At 49.2% G+C, this 23,600-nt stretch overlaps 9 protein-coding genes across 9 annotated transcripts; 3 read left to right on the top strand and 6 right to left on the bottom strand.

Annotated features, from left to right (window-relative positions):
- Positions 1-21: 21 nt before the first annotated feature.
- Positions 22-801, bottom strand: EDB91DRAFT_1244726 (uncharacterized protein; the record flags this gene model as incomplete). Its single annotated transcript, XM_041322446.1, has 4 exons — positions 22-225; positions 281-335; positions 392-620; positions 672-801. The coding sequence occupies 4 exons, from the start codon at positions 799-801 to the stop codon at positions 22-24; spliced, it is 618 nt and encodes a 205-aa protein (XP_041180936.1).
- Positions 802-2,859: 2,058 nt separating this feature from the next.
- EDB91DRAFT_822471 (uncharacterized protein) lies at positions 2,860-5,186 on the bottom strand. The gene is made up of 13 exons (XM_041328515.1): positions 5,060-5,186; positions 4,804-4,995; positions 4,704-4,736; positions 4,627-4,646; positions 4,556-4,570; positions 4,461-4,499; positions 4,372-4,400; positions 4,211-4,311; positions 3,988-4,047; positions 3,803-3,937; positions 3,518-3,743; positions 3,407-3,458; positions 2,860-3,352 (listed from the first exon to the last, which is right to left on the bottom strand). Exons 2-13 carry the CDS (start codon positions 4,874-4,876, stop codon positions 3,185-3,187), a joined length of 951 nt encoding a protein of 316 aa, XP_041180935.1. The 5' UTR covers positions 4,877-4,995; positions 5,060-5,186; the 3' UTR covers positions 2,860-3,184.
- A 453-nt stretch (positions 5,187-5,639) lies between these two features.
- EDB91DRAFT_1111390 (uncharacterized protein) lies at positions 5,640-7,724 on the bottom strand. The gene is made up of 4 exons (XM_041317753.1): positions 6,835-7,724; positions 6,673-6,786; positions 6,250-6,609; positions 5,640-6,192 (listed from the first exon to the last, which is right to left on the bottom strand). Exons 1-4 carry the CDS (start codon positions 7,550-7,552, stop codon positions 6,059-6,061), a joined length of 1,326 nt encoding a protein of 441 aa, XP_041180934.1. The 5' UTR covers positions 7,553-7,724; the 3' UTR covers positions 5,640-6,058.
- An 894-nt stretch (positions 7,725-8,618) lies between these two features.
- Positions 8,619-10,367, top strand: EDB91DRAFT_1111386 (uncharacterized protein). The gene is made up of 3 exons (XM_041317752.1): positions 8,619-8,788; positions 8,840-9,174; positions 9,226-10,367. Exons 1-3 carry the CDS (start codon positions 8,697-8,699, stop codon positions 9,897-9,899), a joined length of 1,101 nt encoding a protein of 366 aa, XP_041180933.1. The 5' UTR covers positions 8,619-8,696; the 3' UTR covers positions 9,900-10,367.
- A 120-nt stretch (positions 10,368-10,487) lies between these two features.
- EDB91DRAFT_1111383 (uracil-DNA glycosylase-like protein) lies at positions 10,488-11,924 on the top strand. The gene is made up of 9 exons (XM_041317751.1): positions 10,488-10,629; positions 10,689-10,842; positions 10,901-10,952; positions 11,003-11,070; positions 11,125-11,155; positions 11,204-11,309; positions 11,363-11,579; positions 11,631-11,650; positions 11,699-11,924. The coding sequence occupies exons 1-9, from the start codon at positions 10,511-10,513 to the stop codon at positions 11,847-11,849; spliced, it is 918 nt and encodes a 305-aa protein (XP_041180932.1). The 5' UTR covers positions 10,488-10,510; the 3' UTR covers positions 11,850-11,924.
- A 324-nt stretch (positions 11,925-12,248) lies between these two features.
- EDB91DRAFT_1197569 (uncharacterized protein) lies at positions 12,249-15,449 on the bottom strand. The gene is made up of 3 exons (XM_041320609.1): positions 14,358-15,449; positions 12,653-14,299; positions 12,249-12,553 (listed from the first exon to the last, which is right to left on the bottom strand). The coding sequence occupies exons 1-3, from the start codon at positions 15,144-15,146 to the stop codon at positions 12,461-12,463; spliced, it is 2,529 nt and encodes an 842-aa protein (XP_041180931.1). The 5' UTR covers positions 15,147-15,449; the 3' UTR covers positions 12,249-12,460.
- Positions 15,450-15,496: 47 nt separating this feature from the next.
- EDB91DRAFT_1111380 (PAB-dependent poly-A-specific ribonuclease subunit PAN2) lies at positions 15,497-19,866 on the bottom strand. Its single transcript, XM_041317750.1, has 16 exons — positions 19,440-19,866; positions 19,109-19,335; positions 18,860-19,036; positions 18,612-18,814; positions 18,300-18,558; positions 18,142-18,251; positions 17,533-18,085; positions 17,175-17,480; positions 17,063-17,123; positions 16,897-17,009; positions 16,736-16,848; positions 16,578-16,683; positions 16,339-16,519; positions 16,156-16,290; positions 15,852-16,099; positions 15,497-15,784 (listed from the first exon to the last, which is right to left on the bottom strand). Exons 1-16 carry the CDS (start codon positions 19,783-19,785, stop codon positions 15,557-15,559), a joined length of 3,366 nt encoding a protein of 1,121 aa, XP_041180930.1. The 5' UTR covers positions 19,786-19,866; the 3' UTR covers positions 15,497-15,556.
- Positions 19,867-19,978: 112 nt separating this feature from the next.
- Positions 19,979-20,501, top strand: EDB91DRAFT_1047214 (PDCD5-related protein; the record flags this gene model as incomplete). The annotated part of the gene is made up of 4 exons (XM_041313312.1): positions 19,979-20,123; positions 20,181-20,308; positions 20,363-20,407; positions 20,460-20,501. The coding sequence occupies 4 exons, from the start codon at positions 19,979-19,981 to the stop codon at positions 20,499-20,501; spliced, it is 360 nt and encodes a 119-aa protein (XP_041180929.1).
- A 405-nt stretch (positions 20,502-20,906) lies between these two features.
- Positions 20,907-23,180, bottom strand: EDB91DRAFT_1244720 (P-loop containing nucleoside triphosphate hydrolase protein; the record flags this gene model as incomplete). The annotated part of the gene is made up of 8 exons (XM_041322445.1): positions 20,907-21,597; positions 21,735-22,041; positions 22,096-22,490; positions 22,547-22,733; positions 22,783-22,831; positions 22,873-22,895; positions 22,947-22,966; positions 23,017-23,180. 8 exons carry the CDS (start codon positions 23,178-23,180, stop codon positions 20,907-20,909), a joined length of 1,836 nt encoding a protein of 611 aa, XP_041180928.1.
- Positions 23,181-23,600: the final 420 nt, after the last annotated feature.

Below are 23,600 nucleotides of genomic sequence, written 5' to 3'. Positions count from 1 at the left end.
AAAGGAACCTCGTAAGCTATGCTACACACCACTGCAGGTTGACACCTGTAGGCGCTCCTGGAAAGCAATGGTAGACATGCCAGTTCCTTCGTCAGAGGTGGCCACAAGCGTAGCGTGGTATTCTCGAATGCTAAGGACGAGACGTGGGCCCAGCACAAACATTTGCACAAGCGAGATAATTCTAAGAATGCCATTGTAAACCCCAAGTCCCCCGGGGAACGATTCCTATGTCAATGATAAGTAGTGGTCAGATGCAGATATCAATCACAAATCGACATACCGAGATCACTCCTGGGGACAGCAAGCCGAGGTTGAAGCAAGAAACAGCAACAAAGCTAGCGCATTTGCGACTTGAGCAAAAAAGATAATCACATTCAAATTAGGAGCTCACGCTGCAAAGTAAAGTACGTGGGCTTTTATTAGCACCGTGAAACAGTCCCTGACGGTTGTTCCTGTCGACGATCGTTGCAGTTCCCGGAAGTGTTGTACAGCAACCCAGACTGCGAGGCACAGTGCAAGGACCTCCCATACAGTGGTGAGTATCCAACTTTTGGCAATTAGAATGGAGTCGTCGAGTCCCTGGGCTGCACAGTGATAGGTGCCAGAGCGGACGACCTCATCTGGCATTCGTTCGATGAGCCCAATGCGCTGGAGGTTTTCAACAAACTTACACCACGAAACATGAATGCTTTGCTTTATAACAATCACCATGCAAGCAATCGTGATGGCCAGAAATACGAGAACGAGAAAGATGAGCATCTTTCTGGATCCCTGATACATGGCGTGTAACCGAGTAATCATGATGACTCGTGTGGTATCTCAGCCAACTGAATGAGTACTGCGACTGTGTAACTCACCTCCCAGCATGGCATTTATGACGAGAAATGCACGCCATTGTACAAAGCCGACAATAGCGCCTGGAAAACCCAGTCACTGACAAATATCGGAGGGCTCGAAGCTTCAAACGAACTCACAACTGTTTCAGTCTCTATAATAAACCAAGGATTAAAGCTGGTCGACAAACGAACTCACCCCTACATAGGGTGCCGTTAGTTGGATGGGAGTAACAGGGTGCATAATGCCTACTATATCTGTCATCGGTACTGAAGGAAGACTCGCTGCATGTCGCTAGTCAGAAGAAATGGACATAGTGTATGCGAGGCGACATACACACTAAGGTGGCGCTGAGGAGATGGCTCATTAGGACAGTGTCAAATTGTAAGCATTGTAAACATACCCCGAGTAAAACATTCCAATGTAACGCACCTAGAATATATTGAAGTCAGGCTGTTAGAACAATTTGCCAACTACCTTCATAATGTAGGCTACGCACACCGAGGTATAGAACGGTCATATAGGACCAGCGTTGCCACTGCATGGCCAAATTTAGTGTGTGCTGTTCTTCTGATATGAACTTGCTCACCCAGACCAGTTCAAACTATGAAGCCATTGTCTTGCTGTTAGTGAGATGCTCTGGCATTGGCATCAACCTACCTCTTGTCCGATTGTCAGTGCTATAAGGACATCAATAATTCCCGCGACAAGTAAGTATTATCATGCTCACCCCAATCGTATATCACCGCGGTCGATGATGCAACTGCGGGACCACAGTCCAAGATAGAGTGAGACATAAATACCAATCCGACTTCAACTCCACACGAACCTGCACAATAATTGAAAACACTAATCGCCCACGAACTGAGATCATTTGAGACGGAGGACATATTCAAGGTGACTTGAAGTGAGCCGAGGAATTAATATTGGTGTCGGCGGTATTTCAAAATTGTGGCGAGATTCACTAGACGTAAATTTTATGAAAGGCGTTCGTGTTGGATATATGTAACATCACCCGGCCCTTTAATATACACTATGGAGGAGATCAATGAAATGTATATTTGTGGAGCACTGAAATCCATCGGACTGTGAACCGAGAGAGAGCGACTCACAAGGAATTATTCTCGTGGTCAATCATTGGATCGTCCCAAGGCCCCTTACTAGATCCAACTAGATAACTCAAGACAAGCTTATTTGGAACTGCTGTGTGTCCAGCAACTGAAATTCACAGACTGCTACCAGCAAGGAGATTAGTACATAGCACTAGTAGGATGTTGCATGCAGTACAATGGAAAGTTCGTTGCCAACTTGGCGGTGAACGTGTTGATTATTATTACCAATTCTGGGCAAGCAATACTAGTACTTACATAGTAGGTGCAAGTGACGGACTTGCAGAAACTGACTTGCACACAGCCTATCATAATCTGGAGGCACTGCTGTTGAGATCCGAGGCAACTGTCCAATCGGTGGAGATGGCTCGTGGAGTGACTAGCGGAGAATCTGAGTATCGGAGTTGTACGTAGTACATAAAGTACGAGCGGAGCTTACCGAAATAGACAACGGACATGCTCAGAATAAACTATCTTAGTCTGTCCGAGAATACATCCCACTCGACCATAGAATACAAGAACATAAGATTCTCGACAACTGCATTCTATCAGCTTGTGGTACGGAACATTCCACACTAACACAGTTTTCATATTGCCCCCGCCTGGGCCCGCTACGAGTCACAGTTCCATTTTCAAACTTATATATCACCGCATTCTGTCCAACTTGATCGCAGGGTCTGAGATCTGATCATGAGACTCTTGTCTTTGAAGGCGGAAGCGGAGGTGCGCAAGGAACTCGACAACAGCTCAAGGTAGGTATATATCCGAGGGGCACAGGCCGGCTGAGCAACCTGAACTTGAACAGGCATTTTGTTCTCAATGACATGACCTTGTGATGATCCCAAGAACCCTCGTCACATCCGAATAGCTCACGAGCAAGAGATCTTCACGGAGGGTGTTCATCTAGCATCAATTATTTTGGTAGAAATGCGCACAATTGACTTTCATCATCGATCGTCTTTGTAGATCAAGGGGTGGAAAAGTCCTTGCAAACGAATTGATCTTATCGCCGCTGAACCACTCGCCCGATGTGACTCAGCAGTTAGTTACACTAGTAATGCATTATACAATATTATATTACTAGCTTGCCCAGACCTATTTCTCTCTTTGACACCCATTTCGGAACATACCACAGCTAATCTAAAGTTCCAACGAAGTCCTGCAGAGCACCCGAAAAGTGTTGATCACTTCCAGCATTTCATGTGCCACACACCACCACCACTCAACATGTATGTGCGCTCCTAGAAAGCGATTGTAGCCATCCCGGTTCCAGCATCGAAGTTTGCCATGAACGTAGCATGATATTCTCGAACGCCGATGATAAGGCGTGGACCCAGCACAAACAGCTGCACGAAAGAGAAGATACGAAGAACGCCAAGATACATCTCAGCGCCCACGGAAGTTGGCTTCTATTAAAATGGTGAGGAGGGTCAGATGGAAACACCAGTCACGGATTGGCATACCAAGATGCCGTGGGACAGCAAACCAAAGATGAAGCACGAAACGACAGTAAAGCTAGCATATGCAGATACTAGTCAGCGGAAAAGATAATCACATTCAAATGTCATGCTCACGCTGCAAAGTAAAAAATATGTGTTTTTATTAACACCGTAAAACAGTCCCCGATGGTCGAGCCTGTCCATGGGCGTTGCAGTTCCCGGAAGTGTTTGACAGCAATCCAGACTGCAAGACACAGTGTGAGGACCTCCCATGCAGCGACTACTAACAAATTTTCGGCGCTCAGGAATTCGTTGTCTTCGTTGTAATTGCACATATGGATGCCAGAGAGGACGAGCTCCTCTGATATTCATCCCATGAGCCTGATGCACTGAGGTCTTTCATCCATAATTTAAACTTACCCCCTGAAATACGGCTGCTGTTCATCGCACTGATTACTCCGCAGGTGATGGTTTTAGCCAAGAAGATTACAACGAGAAAGATGAGCATCTTTCTCGATCGCTGATACATGGCATGCAACCGAGTGATTATAATGACTTGCACGGCAATTCAGTCAAGGCTGAGGTAATGCAGCCGAGTGACTCACCGCCTATCATTGCATTTACGACAGCAGACATCCACCATTGTGCGATGCAAAGGATGGTGCCTGAAAAACACAGCCACTGATGAGTATTAGAGAACTCAATGCAAACGAACTCACAGCTATTTCAGTCGTTATATTGAACTAAGAAGCTGGTCGACAATCTCACTCACCCCTATGTAGGGGTGCAGTTAGTTGGACGAGAGTGACAGGCGTCGGCGCAGAATACCTACTGTATTTGTCACTGAGACTGATGGAAGAGTTGCTGCATGCCGCCGGTCAGAATAAATGAATGTACGGATGTAAGGAGGCATACGCAATATGGCGATGCTGATCGTGACAGATAGCGTGTTAGCACAGTGCCAACTTATATTAGCCCAGAAAACATACGCAGAGTATAGTATTCCAACGTAGCGCACCTAGAATATCATGAAATCAGCACAGATTGTCAACTTTTGCTTGTGACATAAGTTGCATACGCTGAGGTATAAAATGGTCATGAGGGACCAACGTTGCCTCTGCCCCGAATTCACTGTGTTATCATGTTGCTCTTATAATATGGCACTCTGCTCACCCAGACTAAGTCAAACTATAAACCGATTGTTAGTGGAATGGTGGCTTCGACAATGACACGGAGTTGCCAACCTCTTGTCCCAATGCCAAGGCTGGATGATACAATAAGGACATCGATCATTCCTCCGATAAGTTGTCATGTTGCTTACCCCAGTCGTATACCACCACAATAAAGGCTGCAACTGCGAAAGCCAAGCGAAACCACAATCAAAGATACTAGATTGGGACACCAACATACTCTTCACGAACCTGAAAAATAGCTATAAACACGATTGAAATCGATTAGTGGCCACAAATTGGAATCGTCTGAGACTAGGGTCATATTCAAGGGATCGGTGCCAGTGCTGAGTGGGAGGGGAATTTGATGGATGTATACGATGTCAGATATACCACCACACAGCGCTTTTATTACCGATTATTACGCGCAGAATGTGAATAAAGCTGTTCATTTTACGGGATTAATGGGCCGGCGGCGGTCTGCCCTGAGGGTCCAAGAGTAACTCACAGAAGAGCTGGGGAGTCACGCGGGACCGAAATTTCTAATGACCGTCGGCATAAGTAGAGCAGTCGAGAATGTATCTCCCTGGAGCTTCTGATGTTTTTCTACGGCACGATGTCCTGCACGACGCTTTGCTCGGGGTGCCTTTGCCTTTGTAGCTAACTGCCGAGTAGAGAGTAAGGTACAGTACCTGTCATTGATCGGTCTCGGACAAGCTTACGTACGCGGTGGCAGTGCCACATCAACACCCCCTGCCCCCATGGCACACTGCTCTATTCGTTCCTGGGCATGACGAGATCGATTGACTGAGCAGCGACTTAATTTAAATGGACGGCCATTAGGTCCCGGCAGACTTGCTAGGCTATTGCGGCAGCATTAGTACTTAGTACTTACTATGCTGATCCCGCAATCGTCCTGTTTTTCAAATCCACTGGCATAGCAGTCTGCGCACAGAAGAGCGGGCCTCGTTGGCCGTTTCGCACTCGATTTGTATGCTCCGTAAGCTTAGATCGGTTTACCGGTCCTTATTATTAGCACACCCGTGTAGAAGAGCTTGTGTTCTCGACGTTGGAGATACTGATAGTGTCCGCAACTCACAAATTATTTTTTATTGATTTGATTGCTCGCCATCAAACTCCCTTACTTCAACGTTGAGTTCACAAAACAATAGAATCCAGCACCAACAGAAGGAAGACAGTTCAGTTGTTTCTTCTACATATATGTAAAGGCAAAATAAATCTGACGCGTACCGAAAGACGCGATACGCACTGTCGGCATCATAAAGTCCTTCGAGAGTCAAAAAAGAAAAAAGGACATCGCGCCTGACATGTTTCTCAATAAGCGGAAGACACGGAGAAGCTTGGCTGGGAAGTATGTCATTCTGGGGTTAGTACAATGTATCCATCCGGGATACCGAGACCGACTTGCGGCTCGTATGAATAATTGGGAGATATAAGGCTTCCCCAGGTAGCTCCCTCCAAAGGCGATGTTGTCGCATATGACAGCTCAAGCGTAGTGTTCCGATACAAATTTGCCCCATTTCTCGATGACGGGTTTCACGAGCAGGTCCCACTCACGCCCCTTGTAGCGACCCTTCGTAGGACGCGGAAACGCAAATATTTCTCTGTGTATAGCACCACCTGGACCCAACGTCAAAAATCCTACATTACCACCATTAAAATATGACAATCGCTTACAATCAAGACAGGGTTTCATCGTAGCTTTTTTCGGCGACCCCGAACCAGAAGGGGACATGTCTGAATTGTCTGCCTTCGGAAACTTCGAGTCCAGATACGGCGTGTGGACCACCAAATCCGCAAGCTCTATATGTACCAACCTCTCCACACGGTGACACAGTGGCCCTGGCTCTCCTGCCTTAATGTTTCCTTTGAGCAGGCTCCCATTAGTGCCGTCGTCATCATCTTCGACTGTGCCTGGCCACCACCCCCGGACGATTTGCACCTTCGACCCACACTGTTTGTCCCATTGATCTAGTCGTTTTGCGAGATTTACAGCACGCCCAACTTTGAGCTGGATTACGTTGGGACGTTTCGGGTCTAACATGAACGTCGAAGATGATATAAATTTTAATAGATCCTTGAAAATTCCAAGTGACGAACCTCGTATTTCGTACGTGTAGATATAACCGGGGACGTCTGAAGGAGACGCAGCCTTCTCCATTTCTACTCTAAGTGCCAACTGGGTATCGCGCTGGAGGTATTGTGGTATATGATCTATCCTGTATTGAAGAGCGTAACAGACGAGATGGATACGGCACTCACTGCTAAATTCAACAAATGTGTCTTCCTTGCCTTTCCGTCTGACATAAAATCCGGTCTGAGCAGTAAACATCGCGTCACGGTGCTGATGGCAATACACAACAGGCATTGGGTCAATATAACAGTGCGTTGAGGGAAGTTTGACTTGGCGGGAGCACTGTTTCCCTGCCTTTGTCATACCACTGCATTGTGCGGTGTTCTTGTTCGCCGAAGGTGATAACGGTGAAGGGGGTACAGATGCAGAACGCGGTCCAGGTGAGATATCGAGCACTGGACGCGAGCGCACTGTCGCAGAGATAGAGGGATGCGCCATTGCGCCAGGGGAAAGGAGGGAATCCGACTGAGGACGCGATGGCGAAGTGACACGTGCCATGGTGGTATTGAGCGCGTGCTGCATGGTCAACGACTGTTTCCCCGTCTGAGGAAATGGCATTGTCATGAAGGTAGGCAGCTTTGGCAGTGGGGGTAACGCGCCCTTGCTGTGTGGAGAGGATTGTCCGCTGTGTATGGGTGGTCGCTTCGTCGCGTCAAGCATCGCGTTCACTGCTAACTTTTCCGGACTGAAACCCCCTATGAAACTACTGGCCTGGTTCTCGCCGGCAGGGGGAAGGTCATGTAGTCGCTTGTTTTCGTTTGGCTTGCCTGCGAGTGCCATGGCATCGAATGCCTCGACGAGATCATAGCGCTTTGGTGGTGGTATCGGTGGTGGATACGAAGTCATGGTACGAGAATAAGAGAAAGGCACAAGGCGCCTGCAGGAGCAAGGCCGTGCACACGAGGGGATCAAAACAATAATGGAAGCCAGCTGCGAGTGACTCGAGGCGGGGCGATGATCCGACAGATTCGCATATGCATGATCATGAGAAAGAGATAAGTGACGTTAGCAATACGTTCGGCCTTGTCCGTTCTTTGATTGCCTCTCGTATAAATTGGTTTATGCAATCTCCCATGTTTTCAATGTTCCTTTCTAACTCCCATCACCTCCACGCCCAGGAGTTTGAGGACAACGATACTATCTGCGCTCAGGTGAGTCTCAGTGGCTGCCATTTGTACAGCTCGTGCTGTCGGTCTGCTCCTAAAAAGATGAAACGCACTGGGCTCTGAAAATAATAGATGTCATGCACTACGCTCTAACTAGAGCGGCGGCCTAGAAAACCGTTAACTGAATAAACCAACTTTCATTGTTTTGATTATGCCCTCCTCGAGCCGATCGATATTGACTTTTCCCCACAGTCAACCACCATCACGTGGCCGCGGTATGGCCGTAGGTTCTCCGCATCGTTAACTACGGATCCGCTGTCCTCGACCTCGACTTCCATGTCCATGTAGCTTTGATGATCGCCCCGCATATTTGCGGGCTCTCGCCCTTCTTTCGGCCATTGCTGCTCGCACGCGAGGTTCATTGTACTCGTGGGCAGTGTCTCAACGGGTCACCGAGAATTTGTGAGAGATCGATCATTGGTTTGGTAGATCTCCATTGGTAGCTCTGGTGGTGAGGGTGAGAGGCGGAACTGCGACATGGCAGCTGAGTTAAGTCTGTCCGTGTTAATATTCAATGACCCTACCTTCTTGAGGGTAGCCCAGCATTATGTAAATAAGAGAAGAGTAGATTAGTGCACCTCATCGACTAGTACTAGCTTACTGTCTCGAAAGTACTTATATCATGCATTTAAATAAGTGAGAACCTTACGCTCTGTTTTCAACTACCATGATATGATTTGCTTTCGTGCTTTTCTCTATAGAAAAGGCTGAATGTATTAGTAAGAAACGATGGTTAAAACCTTGCACTTGAAATTTGAAACCTCGTCCACCTCTGGCTTAACATCCGCGTTTAAGCAATAGCGAGCTGCACTACACTGCTCGGAATGGCGGATTCGCAAGTTGTCTGCGGCATACTCGATGAAATGACCACTAGTATGGCATCAGTGCGAGACTTGATGCATTCCCTCAAAGAAAAGTAAAAAGTTTGCACCCTACGACAGTCGAGCTCTTATTAACATTTCTCCAGATTAAAAACTTCGGATGAGATGGATATGAAGGACGGCATATCTTTGCTTTCCCTCAAACACCACCTGCTTCTGTCGTACTTGCAGTCGCTTGTTCTGGTTTCTGCACGCCGAATAACTGGGGACTCGTTAACAGAGAGAACACCAGCCAGTTCTCCTTTCAGTACTATGGATCGAGAGGCGCGAGGCCCAGGTGCTGGTGATCTGGTCGACTCTATGATTGAGGGTCGTATTGTACTCGAAAAAATAAAAGTCCTGGAAAGCAGGATGCGATACCAGATCGAAAAGCTCGTCAGAGTTGCTGAAGAAGTGCCGTCGGGCAAAGACGTAGCTGAAGGTATGTTCTTTTTCGTTGTAATAAAAATCCCTCATCAATATGCTCTCTCAGATCCCCTCGCCTTCCGCCCTAATCCCAAAAATCTCGTCGATAACGAGCAACGCTCCGACGAGGACCACGATGCCGCTTCAGATGTTGAAGATCCCGATGGAATCTACCGCCCTCCCAAGCTCGCACCCATGCCCTATACAGAAGCCGCGGCTGACAAGCGTTCTAAAAGGCAGCCTGTCCCCAAGGCACTTTCTACCCTCCTCCATCAAGATCCTTCGCGCCCACACATCGAAGGCACATCTGGTCTTGGCTCCATGCCTGCCCTCGCGTCCGACCGCGCCCGCGAGATCCAGCGTATAAAGGACTTCGAGGAGGAGAACTTCACTCGGCTGATCATGAAGAAGAAAGATGCGCGTAGGCGGCGCAAAGATGAAGAGGATTTGGCGCTCGGAGGTACGGGTGCTGGGAAGGGTAGGAAGCGAGGTCGGGGCCTGGAAGATGAGTTCGCGGATGTGCTGCGCTCAGTCGGGCGTACGAAGAAGGGGGTGCTTGGCGATGGATACGAGGAGCTGAGGCAAAGGGGTAAGAAAGCTGATGCACTATCGAGATCCCGAACGACATGGAAGGGGGATCGTGAGGGCGCAGATGATGACGGGCCGCAACCAAAGAAAAAGACAAGGTTCGAGAAGGAACGGACGACTCTACACAAGAAAATGAAAACAAGAAAGAGATAGTTCGTCCTTCGAAGTTCCTGTCACGTTACGTACAAATGCCATTGACCTGGAACGTTTCGAATCCTCCCATAGACTCTCAATCGTTCCCCTCGCAAGTTTTTTTCGCTATTAGCCGAGAGGTATGCTCTCCACGTACGCCACTCAAATTCAAATTGGCGTGCTATGTAACATTACTTATTATTGAGCTCGAGAACGAGCTCGGGCACGGCATGAGTCCGGCGCTCGGTCGAGCATACCTAGCTTTCCAGTGACCACGCCAGCACATGGGGGCACCAGTCGGCGATGCAAACCATTACAAGCCACGAAGTCGGAATAGCGTACCCTGAGTGATTTGTACAGGGGATGTTCTGTGTATGGGATATCACGTCTATGGGAGCATTGACACTATCTAGTTCAACGTTGGTTGCTCAAATTTGCACTGTACTTGCTGTAGAAGAACGCTAGTAATCTACTTATGTACTGAGAGACAAAATAAAGGCGTTGCTGGCGGGCGTGACTCGGAGAAGGTCTAATTTGTCTTTCGAGGCAGATCTAGACTCTAGAGTGGCAATGAGCGTGTGATCTAAACGAGACATACGTATCACGTGACGTGCAGCGCGATCAATACTATCATGATGTATGCATGTCGCGTCTTACTTTTTCGTCCTATGTCTTCAGTGTCACGAAAACGCGTTGCAGTCAGCTCTGTGGGCTTGAGCACTACCAAAAGACGGAAGACCAAGGCTGAAAGGTATACCCCTTTGAAAGTACCTTCGAATACTTACATTCTAGTTAACATGCTTGCCGCAGTTCGACGATCACTTCCACGGCAGTCGTAGAAGAACCATGTCAGAGCAGTGCACCTGACATAAAGGCTGCCATAGAGAACTTAGAACACGATACCATGGGGGATTCCTGGAGGACTGCGTTAGAGAGGGAATTCATGAAACCATATTTCCAAAAGGTGTGTCCTAACTGCTTTGCTCTGGTATTATCTCCTCTAAGTGCCCCATCTGCGTCAGCTCAAAGAATTCCTCATTGCGGAGCATCATTCACACACAATATACCCAAAGCGTAAGTGAATTCTGTCATTTTTCGATAAGAGGTTACAAAACCCGTTGTAGCGAACGATATCTACTCTTGGTCACGATTGACGCCACTTAACTCTGTGAAAGCCGTCGTACTTGGCCAGGTGCGTTTTGCATAATTTACACGTGTTCCATCACTCATCACGCCACTCGACAAGGATCCATACCATAATGTAGGGCAAGCGCACGGTACGCATGCTTAACTCAATAATGATGTGATTTAATACAATGTTTTAGGTCTCTCTTTCTCTGTCCTCCCACCAACCAAGCTCCCTGGCTCCCTGAAGAATATCTATAAACAACTCTTAAATGATATTCCCGCTTTCAAAGTCCCCACGTCTGGGTTTGTCGCATCTCCGTTCCCCCAAGCTCGCAATTCGCTTACTTTTTACACAGAGATCTGACGCCCGTGGCAAAGGCTGGAGTTCTCTGGTTGAACACCTGTCTGACCGTACGGGCGCATAACGCCAACTCACATGCTAAAAAAGGCTGGGAGACTTTCACGGATGCTGTCATCCGAGCGGTACTCGACCGCCCGGACGGAAGAGGCGTTGTATTCTTTGCCTGGGGGTTGCCTGCACAAAAATTATACGACAGGCTTGGAATTGACGAGGTGCGTGCCAGCGATCCACTTGTTTTGGAAAAACTGACTCAGGCTGAGAAGGAAAAGCATCTGGTACTAAGGTACGTTCTAGCTTATTTGATTAGGACGTAGGTAATCTTCTGTGTTAGATCTGCGCATCCATCTCCTCTTTCTGCGCATCGGGGCTTTCTGGGCAATGGTCACTTCAAGAAAGCAAATGAATGGCTGCAGAAGAAACACGGGGAAGAGATTGATTGGGCGGCTCTCGGCTCCGCTCCAAATGCAGATGCAGATCCCTAGCTACACCCGCTCTAGCATCCCAATGGCATGAATTGCCACAACGCTGACAGTCACCGACGCCTGCGAAGGAAAGCGAAAGCGATTGCTATATAAAACAGTATCATTGCTTAGATTACATGCATGTAACATATATTCCTCATCGATACCTCTGGTTATTCCAACTGCAACTATGCCCACCAACTCCGAACTGGCTCATATCAGGAGGGGCAAAGAATACTGGGTTAGAGATAGCGAGGTTTACAGTATTCAACGGTGATTGCACAAAGTTCTGATGCATAGCAGGAACGGGTCGTCGCGCCTGGGGTGTGACCGACGACGGGAAAGGGCGAACAGCCTGAGAATGGAGCTACGTTTTCTGTTGTGAACGGCGACGGGCCACGGCGGTCACAGGCGTACAAGCCAAGGAGCAAAGACGTGATGATCTTTGTCGACACGATGGGCTCAGTGGAGAGGTCAGACCAACGAACACAGAGAACTGACGGAAACGCTAGGTACACACACACTGGAGTATAAAAATCGGCATCCGTATTATAACCAAGCTCAAGGCAAGTGAGATACAGGCCCACGTTACCTTCCATTACTACAGGACGAATCTTTGTACTGAAGAGGTATCACTGTTGAAAAGCATTCCACGCCTCATTCAAAGCACCAAACACCCCGTTGGCAATCATCCTCTGTTCAAGGGTCGTATTTTGTGCGTTCAGCTGTAAGAAGTTTGGTCAGCTTTCGTGATCTCCGCCAAGAGTAAAGACAGCAGATACTGGTGTGCGACAGGACGCGAAAACTGTCGCAATAAAACTGACCTTATCCGGATGCACTCGCGCAATAGCACGCGTATAACGAGACTTTACTTGAGCATTCGACACAAGCTCATGCATGCCCACTTTCTGCCATCTTAGCTCTGGCCACAAAACAGAGTCGAGGCTAGCGATCAGTGCGCGGATGTTGGCTTCTTTTCCGCCTTTCCATGCTGTTAACCGAGCGTCCACGGAATCCTTGAGTTCATGCCGCTGATTATCTTCGGCCTCAGCTGCACTAGTCGCAGCCCGCAAAGCCTTAAGCGCCTCTGAGTTGGCGGGAGTAGTCACAGGCTTGATCGAGGGTGCCTTGGGCTTAGGCTTGGGTTTTGATGCAGGGGTAGCTCCCTCAGCATTGGAATTGAGCATCCGCCTGCACCGCCCAGCTCCACGCACTCCTTCTGCACGTATATTTGAAGGCGTCCATGCCGCACCAGCAACTGACTCCCAATCTTTCCTTGCATCCTCCCATTTCTCTCTCCCCTCACAGGCTTCTGCACGCCTTCGCCAAGCCTTCACGAGGGCATCCCCCAGATCTACCCCCTCGATGACCCCTCTATCATCACCAACTATCTCGATCACGCTCACACAATCCTCTATTGCGCCACGTGAGTCACCAGTCTTGAGCCTTGCGAGCGCACGGTTGTTATGCAGTGGAACGAGGAGGATGTGCGAGGCTGGCAATGCAGCGATGGCAAGAGAGTATGCAGATTCTGCATTTGCATATTGCCCGAGTTTGTATGCGGACGTGCCCGTAGCTTTGTGGGAAGCGGACGTCGAGAGGGCTGAGGACGATGCGGGGACTAGTATGCGCTGTGGTTTCGGAGGCGAGGGAATGGGAGCAGGTCGGGAAGGAGCTGCGGGAGGCTGAGGCTGCGGTGTTGGGCGACTGCGTCGGAATGGAGACTGATAAACGGGAGCCTCAGACGAGAAAAGATCTACTTCTTTGGGCCGAGACTGCGATGGTGGCTCGACAGGCTGCAAGGAAGGCTGTATCTTCTGTCCCTCTGGTCGTCTCACAGTCGGAGAGGGATCCTCATCGTCATCCTTGAACCCACCTGTCACTCTCCTGTCACGGTGCCCCGTCTCAGCTCTATCCGGTCCTTCTTCAGATATCCAACGTGGCCTTCCATCTCCTCGCTGGGTCCCTGTCCCAGTCCGAGCTGCATTCGCACGCTCCTCGTATATCCGCTGTGCTTTCTCCTTGCTTTCCTTCCAGAAAGCGTTTGCACGATTGAAAACGCTTATACCGATTTCGCTGGCTTGTGCCAGAATCTTCTCCGCTTGCACGTTGATATCTGGAGACTGATGCGTTTCTGGTTCGGTGCCACGCGGTGCTTCTCTGTCTCTGTCTCGGTTTGAGTTAACACGCTGATTTGGTGGGCGTCGTGGGGGCGGACGAGCTTCGTAGTCGCGATCATGCGACGGAGGTGGGGTAGAGGTATTTCCGGCACCGTTTGCAAGCAGAGTGTCTAAAGCGGCCTGTACATCGAGACCAGTATCTGTAGCTGCAAGCACTATACGCGCCTGTTGAGGAGAGAATCCCATTTCCACAATTTGTCCGACAATGTGTGGAGGTGGTGAGACTGGCCTTGATGCAAGGCGCTGAGATTTGGGAGCTTGAGGAGATGGTGTAGCGTTAGTGGATTGGTTCTGCCGAATGAATTAATGATGAGTGATAAATCAGCGAGGGAGCTTTAGTGCGACATACACGTGAAGACGGTTTGACTACATCGACTGGTCGTGCCAGGTCACCCAGGATATCATCATGAGCATCATCGGAGTGGATCTCCAAAAGGCCATCCTCGCGATCGCCGAAGTCAAAGTCACCAGGTGTTCGTGAGCGGGAAGGAAGTTGAGGGTCTGAAGGGGAAGAAGAATCAAAATCTTCAATGTCCCAGAGCGTTTCTTTAGGATTCTTTTGAGAGGTAGATTGTGGTTGAGGAGCAGTGAAGTCAGATATACCCCAATCATCATCTCCCACTGGTAATTTGATCGCGGCGGTAGTTGAAGAAGAGGCAAACGCGGAGAAACCAAGGTCGTCCTGTGGAGAACGAGAGGGTGAAGGACGTGAAGTTGTCGATGGTTGTACGAGAGAATCAAGACCATCCCAGGCAGACGGTGGCAAAGGCGCAGTGATTGTGGGGGATGCTTGGGCTCGCTGTAACTTTGTTTTCTGAGCCGCTGCTGCGCGCTCAGCGATTGTCATATTTGCAGTTACATCGTTCCTTCCATCTGCTAACGAGCCAGAGAAAAGACTACTAAAGGCATCTCCATTTCTCGAACCACCTGCTGGTACTGGGTTTCGTGGCTGAGCGGTAGGACCAGTACCGTGCGGAGAATATGTGCGTGAAGTTGGTTGCGAAGCAGAAAGAATAGAGAATGCGTCCTGTGGTCGTTTAGGAATAGGTGGTCGTGGTTTGGCAGCCCCAAGTATCTGAGGAGATGTGGCATTGGATGGGGCAGATGAGCTCCAGAGGTCTGCAAATGAGTCAGACATCTAAATTTCGGGTAATTATAAGTCTGATCGTTTGAAAGCTTTTCCTCTTGAAATCGTTGGCAATCGTAGACACGAGTGTAGACCAGCTACGTGGAATCTATACTTGAGGCCAAAAAAAAAAAAAAGAAGAAGCAGATACGGTCCGGGTCGAAGACTGCCAGTGGCACTGGAGTACCAGAGCTTGGCTCTACTGCCAAATGAACTCCTTTAATCTCAGTAGACGCCCTGGCAGCACAATTTGTCCCTTCAAGTCAAGATGGCTTTGGGAAGGCTATATTTACTCCCAAGCCTGGAATGAATCACAGCCTACTTATTTCGCACTGATCGTATACCACGGTTTGCGTCCTTGGAAGCGATTGCTATACAAAACAGAATCATTGCTTAGATTACATGCATGTAACATATATTCCTCATCGATGCCTCTGGTTATTCCAACTGTGACTAGGCCCACCAACTCCGAACTGGCCCATATCAGGAGAGGCAAAGAATGCTGGGTTAGAGATAGCGAAGTTTACAGCACTGAACGGTGATTGTGCAAGGTTCTGATTCACCATCGGGAACTGGGCGATAGGCGAGGTCTGTGTAGCAGGAGCAGGCGAACGAGTCGTCGCGCCTGGCTGGGGTGGTGGTTTCCAGTTCTGAAATGGCCGATTAGCATTTCCGAATAATTGTGCGGATAGGAAAGGGAATAGCAATAACACTTACATATTGTTTCCCTTCGCGATACAACTGCTCCAGCTTTTCATCAAATACACCGCGCTCCTCAAAATCATGATAAGCCTTATACAACCTGAGTGCGCTTCGAGCATCCTCGATTGAATCGTGCGTGTCGGTTTGAATATGCTCATGCAGAACAAACCATGAGAGGAAACGTAGGGACAGTCGCCGCTGGCGAGTACGCAGAAAGTACAAGTCGACTGTGTCTATGACTTGGTCTGGTGGTACAAATATATCTGACCATGACCACAGTTGGTGAGTAGCCTTTGCTTGATTCTTGCAAGGAACATACTGATTATACGGAAGTCTTTCGATAGCCCGTGTCCAATGAATATACACCCACGGTCAACGAGCACCCTGAGCTTCTTGTACACAAGCTTCAGTGGTGTCAATGTGTACCGCGACAAATGCGGATCAAGGTCACCGACTATCAGAATTTAGCCAGGTACAAAAAGATACCCGAGACAAAACTTACACTTGATACCAGAAAACTCTGTCAGATAGTCAACAATGACCTCGCTAGTATGGATGTGATCGTCAATGAACGGGACGCCTTCATTCGGGTTGTCGCCCCTAAGGACAGACACGCGAGCAAGACTGAGACGTGCGGGCCGAATGACACGGTTGGTACCGTCTGAACGGTACTCAGTTTCTTCCTGTCAAGTACAGGATACGTGAAAACACAGCCCAACGCAAGATTTCCATAAAGTATACCTGCTGCATGGAGACAAACTCAGCATCGATTGCGACGAGTGTTCCAGGTTTAGGGAGTTCTTCGAAGCGGAGACACTCGTGCCGAACGAGGTTCTCGTCACGGTTCCTACGGGCAAAAAATGAAAAGATTTAAACTGCCACGAGATGAATCTACTAACACAGAGATAGAGGTATCGAGGCTCAATATCGACGGATCCAATTGCGCTGGAAGGCCGCTGTAGTCGAGCTGTTCTCGGACGTCAACCCGCTCAAGATACAATATTGCTGGAACCTGCTTCATCTTTAGTGTCTTTGTGCACAAAGAGACATTACAACTGACCTTCCACGTGCTTGGAAAGCTCAACGCCTCTTCTTCTGATATATTACGCACAACGAAGTCGTTGAAAAGAAACCAGGCGCTCTTGAGATTCGACTGGCCCTCCGCTTCAGGAACTGCATCGTTGTCAGTGGGGATTGCGTTGGTAAAAACTAGAGAAACAGCTCACCCTTAACAATCGCAACTAGATGTGAATGTCTTTCCTTTGTCATGATTTGCACCACCATGGCCTATAGGAACCAAACTGAGCACTACAACGGCAAGTAAGAAAATAAACTCACTCTCAGTGCATACACAACACCCATTACCTCATCCACGCCATCCACCTCGCCTCTCACCTCCACCGACGGGCTCAAAAATCTGGACTGTCGGCTATCTAGCCACAATTTGAGATTTTCTTCATTGTAAACACTTGCATTAACCGCAAGCACGGGCGGAAGCTCAGATGAGGGTATCGAACGTCGCGAACTGAACGTGGCAAATTGCTTGCAAGTCTGGCATGTTGCTTTGTGTGTCATTTGGCGAATCAGGGAAGCACGGAGAATACTGGCGAAATCTGTTGCAGGAGGGGGATCTGAAGGTGTGAGCTGATTATCTCCGTCAGTATCACAAGCTAGTACGTGCATCAAGTGCCCTTACTCTCCGTGGGTAAACCATATCGACGACATGCGTCATGTTCTCCTTCTCCCTCACAGCCTTGCAGCTCATGCATGTAATAACGTTCTTTGCGTCTAGACCGAGGAGCTGTGTGATAGGCGCCGCCGCAGGCGAATGCGTGTCTTCCTGGAATGGCTGATGTATGAGGCGTGGATTGTGTGGGAAGGCGTTCCCTTCAAGTGAAAGATGGTCGACAAGGAACCGGTGGAAGGACTGAATCATATGGGCGTAATCGACTTCGGTGGGCTCGCGTCCGTAGTCGATCAACTCGATCTGGTTTTGACTTTGAGCCAACACACCAACGGTCTTGCAGAAATTCCCTCCTTGGCAGTTCGTGCCGCCCGCGTCCTCGAGCATACGTGCCACAAAACCGAGTTCGCACAGCAGACAGTGCTCTCTTGGGCAATTTGTTGTGATATGTGACTTGGCGAGACGCCGTATGGGAAGTGTGTAGTGCATAACCTGGAGCATTGAATTTGTGTAGGAGTTGAGGATGTGTGTCTCAAGACCGCTGTATGGCGTTTTGTTGTAAAATCTGCAAAAACATCAACCAAGGCCGCCAGAGTACAACTGGAGACAAAGAGGGCGCACCCGAAATCGAAATCCTCCACGCCGAACTTCGAGTACTCGATTTCTACCTTCCGGTATATTCTGGGTACCTCCTCAACACTGTCGTCGATGGTTAGTGCTTCCAGCTCGAGCTAGATCCTGTCAGTTCTGCCCAACGAGTAAACAACGATCACACTCACATCATCTCTTCTGCCCTTTCCACTCCTGAATCGCCCTTGATCTTTCGCAGTAGTCACAAGTACACGATTCCTCCGTCCTCGTAGCTCCTTCGGAAGAGCCGCGTATGCAATATTGTCATTCATCTTCATAGTACTCAATACTTGCGGTGGAATTTTGGGCGGAGGTGGACTCAAGATTCCAGAGCGCGGAAGAAATTGAGGTGTCCAAGAGGAGAGGAGCAGAGTGTTGTAGTGTGGCATGCCAATGGAATTGAGGGGTCTTTGGAGGGTTGAAATGAACAAGGTGCATGAATGGTGGAAGATATAACTCACGTTGAATCTGTCCAGGTGATATCAGGGGGCTGCTCGGGGGGATCGGCCCATTCGATGGGTTGGCCTTCAAAACCATTGAAAAGCGGTTCTGCGTCCTCTGTGATGGCTGTCATGAGGTGAACGGCACCGAGCGCGTCGCCAAAAGCGAGAAACGAGCCGTTGGATGAGACAGCTGTTGAGCTAATATAGGATGTAGTATCGAGCTGCAACACATGAGTGATTAAGTTCGGGGAGTATCACTAACATACCTGATAAAACCCGGAGACATTACTGTAATCAGATACATCGACAACGTTGACCAGACCCTGCGCAGAGGTGACTACGAGGCTAGAACTGTGTTTAGGTAGGATATTAATGAACGCAGGACCGTCCTGGAAGGGGATAGGAGGGAGAGGACGCATCGTACGCAGATCATATACCTTCACCTAGGGGATCAGGAAAATCGTGACCGCGTCTGCAATGAATCAATGGGATTTCCATACACGACCACACGCTACTAACCTGATACCCCACCCAATTGTATAGAAATAGTTTCCACTCGCCTGGAGGTCCTGCACGCCGCTACTATGTGCTAGGACCGAGTGTTCTCCGTTCTCGCGCAGAAGCGCAGTGCGGGGATCATATGCACGCACGTGTCCATCTGTAAGCGCTGCAAGGAGCGTGGAATGTGAAAACTGGAGGTGTGTCGCGACAGATGAGGAGGAAGCGACACGGACGGGGTTGCCTGTCATTGCATTCAGGAGGACAAGCTCAGGTGCAGCGGTTGAAGCTGCGAGGATATTGGAAGTATATGTAGAGCTCGAGAACGCTGTCAGCGTAGAGCTTGACCTACAGCCTTGACGTCAGGATATACCAACGTAGTAGGAGAAATCACGTACCGAAAAAACCACTTGTTCATCCCGCCTTTGGACCACGAGCCGACGCCTTCACCTGCAACACCAAGCGCCCTGACATAGTTGTCTCCTGCTACGATCTGCTTGACTTGAAGGACACCACCGATGGGGAAAGACACGCCACGAAGACCCTGTATGGTATGTAGCGCGATGACCGTGCCTTCACTGGTCCCAGACCAGAGCGTGTCAGAGACGGGGTCGAAGCTAAGGGCAGTGACTGGCAGAGCACAGTCATGTAGCGTTGCAATGGGGTTTATTATCTGGTACGCTGTCAACGTCATGCTGCAGTCATGGACAGGATCGATGTCGTCGCTGTCTAGGTCGACGAGCTCGGTGGTAACGGAAGCAATTCAAGCAGACACCAAATAGTACACATATCTAATCTGTCTTGATCATCCATACTCTTGACTGCTCTTCCCCACCTTTCGACGACGATAACCTTCACGACTTTAAACACTTCTTAACACCCATTTCATGGAGAATCTACAGTTGCCTCAGGGCTTGTCACCACAAAACCAAACTGCAACAGGGGAAGATGAGTCAAAGCGGAAGGCTGCTGAAGATGAAATGCGCAGGGATATGATGGCCACTATCCTCGACACTGCTGCTCGAGAGCGATGTGCGTACTGCCCTCAGTGTCTGTCTTAGTGCCCGTACTTAATGTCGTCACTTCCAGTGTCCCGCATCGCCCTCGTGAGCCCCGAGAGATCGCGGCAAATCGAGACCATCATTTTGCGGATGGCTCAGTCAGGACAGCTGCGGGAACGGGTCACCGAAAAGCAGTTGATTGACCTTCTTGATCAGGTATGCAGTCTTTCTCGTGTAGTGCATCCAGCGTGCTGGATCTAATTTATTTAGATGGAGGATGCACGGTCCAAGACAACTACAAAGACCACAATAGTGGTGAGTAGTCGACCACGTCATAATGAACCATTGCTAATCGTGATCACCGAAGTATCAGCGTAGGCGAGACTTTGATGATGATGATGATTTTTAGATGCTTCATTGGTGTACTCGAGCTCGTTGCTTTGCAATCGCTATATCATATCATTCATTACGTTCCTCGATTAAACGTGTGTCACCTTGTTCTTGTCAGTGCCCTGCCCTCGCCACCTGGAATACTTGTTACTCATCGTTAGTCTGCCTATATGCTGTTAAGACGCCACCTTGCTCGTCCCCCACAGCCACAGGAGCGTGAAATGAACCTTTCTGTTGCACCAACAACTATGATGATGGTCATTGAGGGAAGCTGGCACTGCGACATATGTCCGAGCCGCTCAGCTTGAACAAAGACAATCAACTAGCAATGCGTTGCATCGTCCAGGTATAATGATAGGTATGATGTCGAGCTCTAACCCACCAACTTCCCTCCAAGATATATAGGTTAGCCGTTCCCATTATCCTATTGCCCTGCTTTCGCCTTGGCCTTGCCCCTTCCCTTGAATTTTGGTTGTGTCCGCACAGTCGCATTACCACTCTCTCCTTCTGCAACTGTGTGCGGTTTAACAGCTTTCGGTTGTCCGCGTCCTCGTCCGCGTCCCCCTCCCGCATTCCGAGCTGAGGCGTCACCCGCATCGTCCAGGCGATCCACCACATTCAGGCCCGGCGTTCCCCGCAAACCCATCATCCCCACTGTGCGCTTGGCGATAGGTGGCGGGATCCACGTCACCACTTCATTTCCACCCCTTGTAACTCTTGGTGCCGTGGTTCCACCAGAAGTACCAGACCCACCGCCAATCGCCATCACACTCGGCCACCCCAAGCACTGAGCCCATACAGCGCCCTGTTTTACCAGCTCCGTAGGCGTCCACCGCAGTTGCTTAATCCAGGACTTGTAGAACCCAAGCCAAGCAGAATATGCTTGGGAAATGGCGCGTTCATCTAGCTTAAATTTCAAATTGCCAATATCTTCAAGCTGTGTGAAGGGCGTTAGCGGAAGCGAGGCGATCTCAGGGAGTCGCAAGAAGAATTGCTCGTCGGGCATGAGAATCAATATGCCTTCGCCGCCAGCCCCTGCGCGCGCAGTTCGGCCGAGGCGGTGGATGTACTGTGCGGGTGAGGTGGGGAGGGAAAGTTGAATGATGTGTGTTACACTGTAGGGCAATGTCAGTACAACTGGTGATGAAGATAAAGTAGACTGATGCAGGGGTAAGAAAATAAAGAAAGATAGGGGTTAACATAAATGAAGAAAAAATTGATCGGACGACTATGAGATACTGATGAGACCCACCCAGGAAAATCCATGCCTCTTGCAGTGACATCACTTGAAACCAAAATTGCACCTTCCGGGGCATCGCGGAACTCCTGTGCGGCACGTGTACGTGCAACCTGTGTCATACGACTTTGGATCTGGTAGATTGGGGGAAGCATAGACATTTTGGAAGCAGACACTTGTTGCAAAATACTCGCAACAACGGCCGTCCCACGTGCCGTTGTACAGAATAGCATCGTCTTTGCTTGTGGGCCTGCCTGCTTGAGGAGGGAAACGAGTGTCGGAAGGGTGTCTTCAAGGGGTGTGATGAGATAACTCTGGGGAACTATGTGTGTCACTTTGTCAGTTACTTGATGGCATATGGGCAAGATATACACACCATGCTCATGCGTATTGATTTCATCCTCGTGTAGCGTGGACACAAATTTATAATTCAGGATCCAGGTAAAGTTTGGCAATCTACTCGCCCAAATGATCAGTGTTCGTTTTTCCCGCACATAAAACTTAATCACCTCCTGGATTGCCTTATCAAAAGTCGCAGAAAACAGCATGCATTGCCGTGTTGTTCCCCATCTATCAGGCAAGAATTGTACGATGCGCTCCAAATCCTTGCGAAACCCTTGGTCAAGCAGCCTGTCTGCCTCGTCCAGAATGAGCACACTTGGGCGGAGGGTGAGCCCCGAAGTGAGGTGGTCAAGGAGCCGACCGGGTGTGGCAATTAGGATGTCAGCACGAGCAGTGGGAGAGTTAAGGCGGTTTTTTTCGGAATTTATGCTGCAGGTGTTAATATCTATCTTAGTATGCACTAAGATATGAGAAGAAACGCGCACTTGGTGCCTCCGATAACAGATTGCACGCCGTATGGGTGGTGCACGAGGAGAGACTTGGCCTCTTCCTCAATTTGAAGTGCGAGCTCCCGTGTGGGCGCGATAACAAGAATCTTGCCCACATCGGAGGATGTTGATCGGGAGGAGGCGAGCCGCTCGATGGCGGGGAGGAGAAACGCCGTAGTTTTGCCTTGGTGTGAGGTCAGTTGATGGCTGGACAGTGAATACATGCTGCAAACCAGTTCCAGTCTTAGCCTGCACGAGGAGATCTATGCCCGACAATGCATGCTACGTGAAACGAGCATTAGCTTAGTAGACTGATTGTCAACAAGACCCGCCTCTAGTGTCGCATCTATGCTGCCGCATCAGCTCGGTCGCATTATACAGTGTGCACGAGACTGACCTTGGACATCGGTAAGAAACCTACGCGACGACCTGTCAACATGGGGACAAGTGCAAACTATGGAACGCACTCATGTCTAATTCCCGCCTTGGATAGCGCTGAGATTGGCGCATCTGCAAATCGCTTCGACGTAAAGTGCTTTTTGTCTGCAGTCATGTTGGCACTATTGCCTGCTGCGGGTACGCTCTGGAGGACAGGTGGTAAACACTGTACGCGAACTTGAGTGGCGGCCATTGACGCGTTTCGTGGTAAGTGGGTCCTTTGTACTGTGTTCATAGGTCTGACTCGAATAAAACAATGAAGTCTAGCAAACATATAACACGAAAAAGCTTGGATTTCTTGTCCTCGATTGCAAACCTCCGCACCGTAAAATCCCTTGGATTCGTCTGAATTTTTTTCTCGCGAATTTGCTTCCGTGCGCGTGAAGGTTGATGAAGATAACGCGTCTTGCGTCCAACGCGTTTCTCATTACCATTTTAGGGACATCGATATGAACTGACATAAGCTTCCTCTCAAGTTCATGAGCACTAGCACTGACATAGAAAATTGTTCATCGTTCTTCCTCACGGAAAGTCTTCTTCAAGTTCGAACATTTTTGCCAACAACATCTTCGTTCGTGGCGTCAGAGCTGCCTTCAAAATCAGACGCAGAAAC

This window comes from Suillus paluster, assembly GCF_016628075.1.
Source record: "Suillus paluster strain FC165 chromosome Unknown EDB91scaffold_8, whole genome shotgun sequence".
NCBI lineage: Eukaryota > Fungi > Basidiomycota > Agaricomycetes > Boletales > Suillaceae > Suillus > Suillus paluster.
The sequence above is the reverse complement of the archived record's forward strand: the minus strand, read 5'-3'. Positions and strand labels throughout refer to the sequence as shown.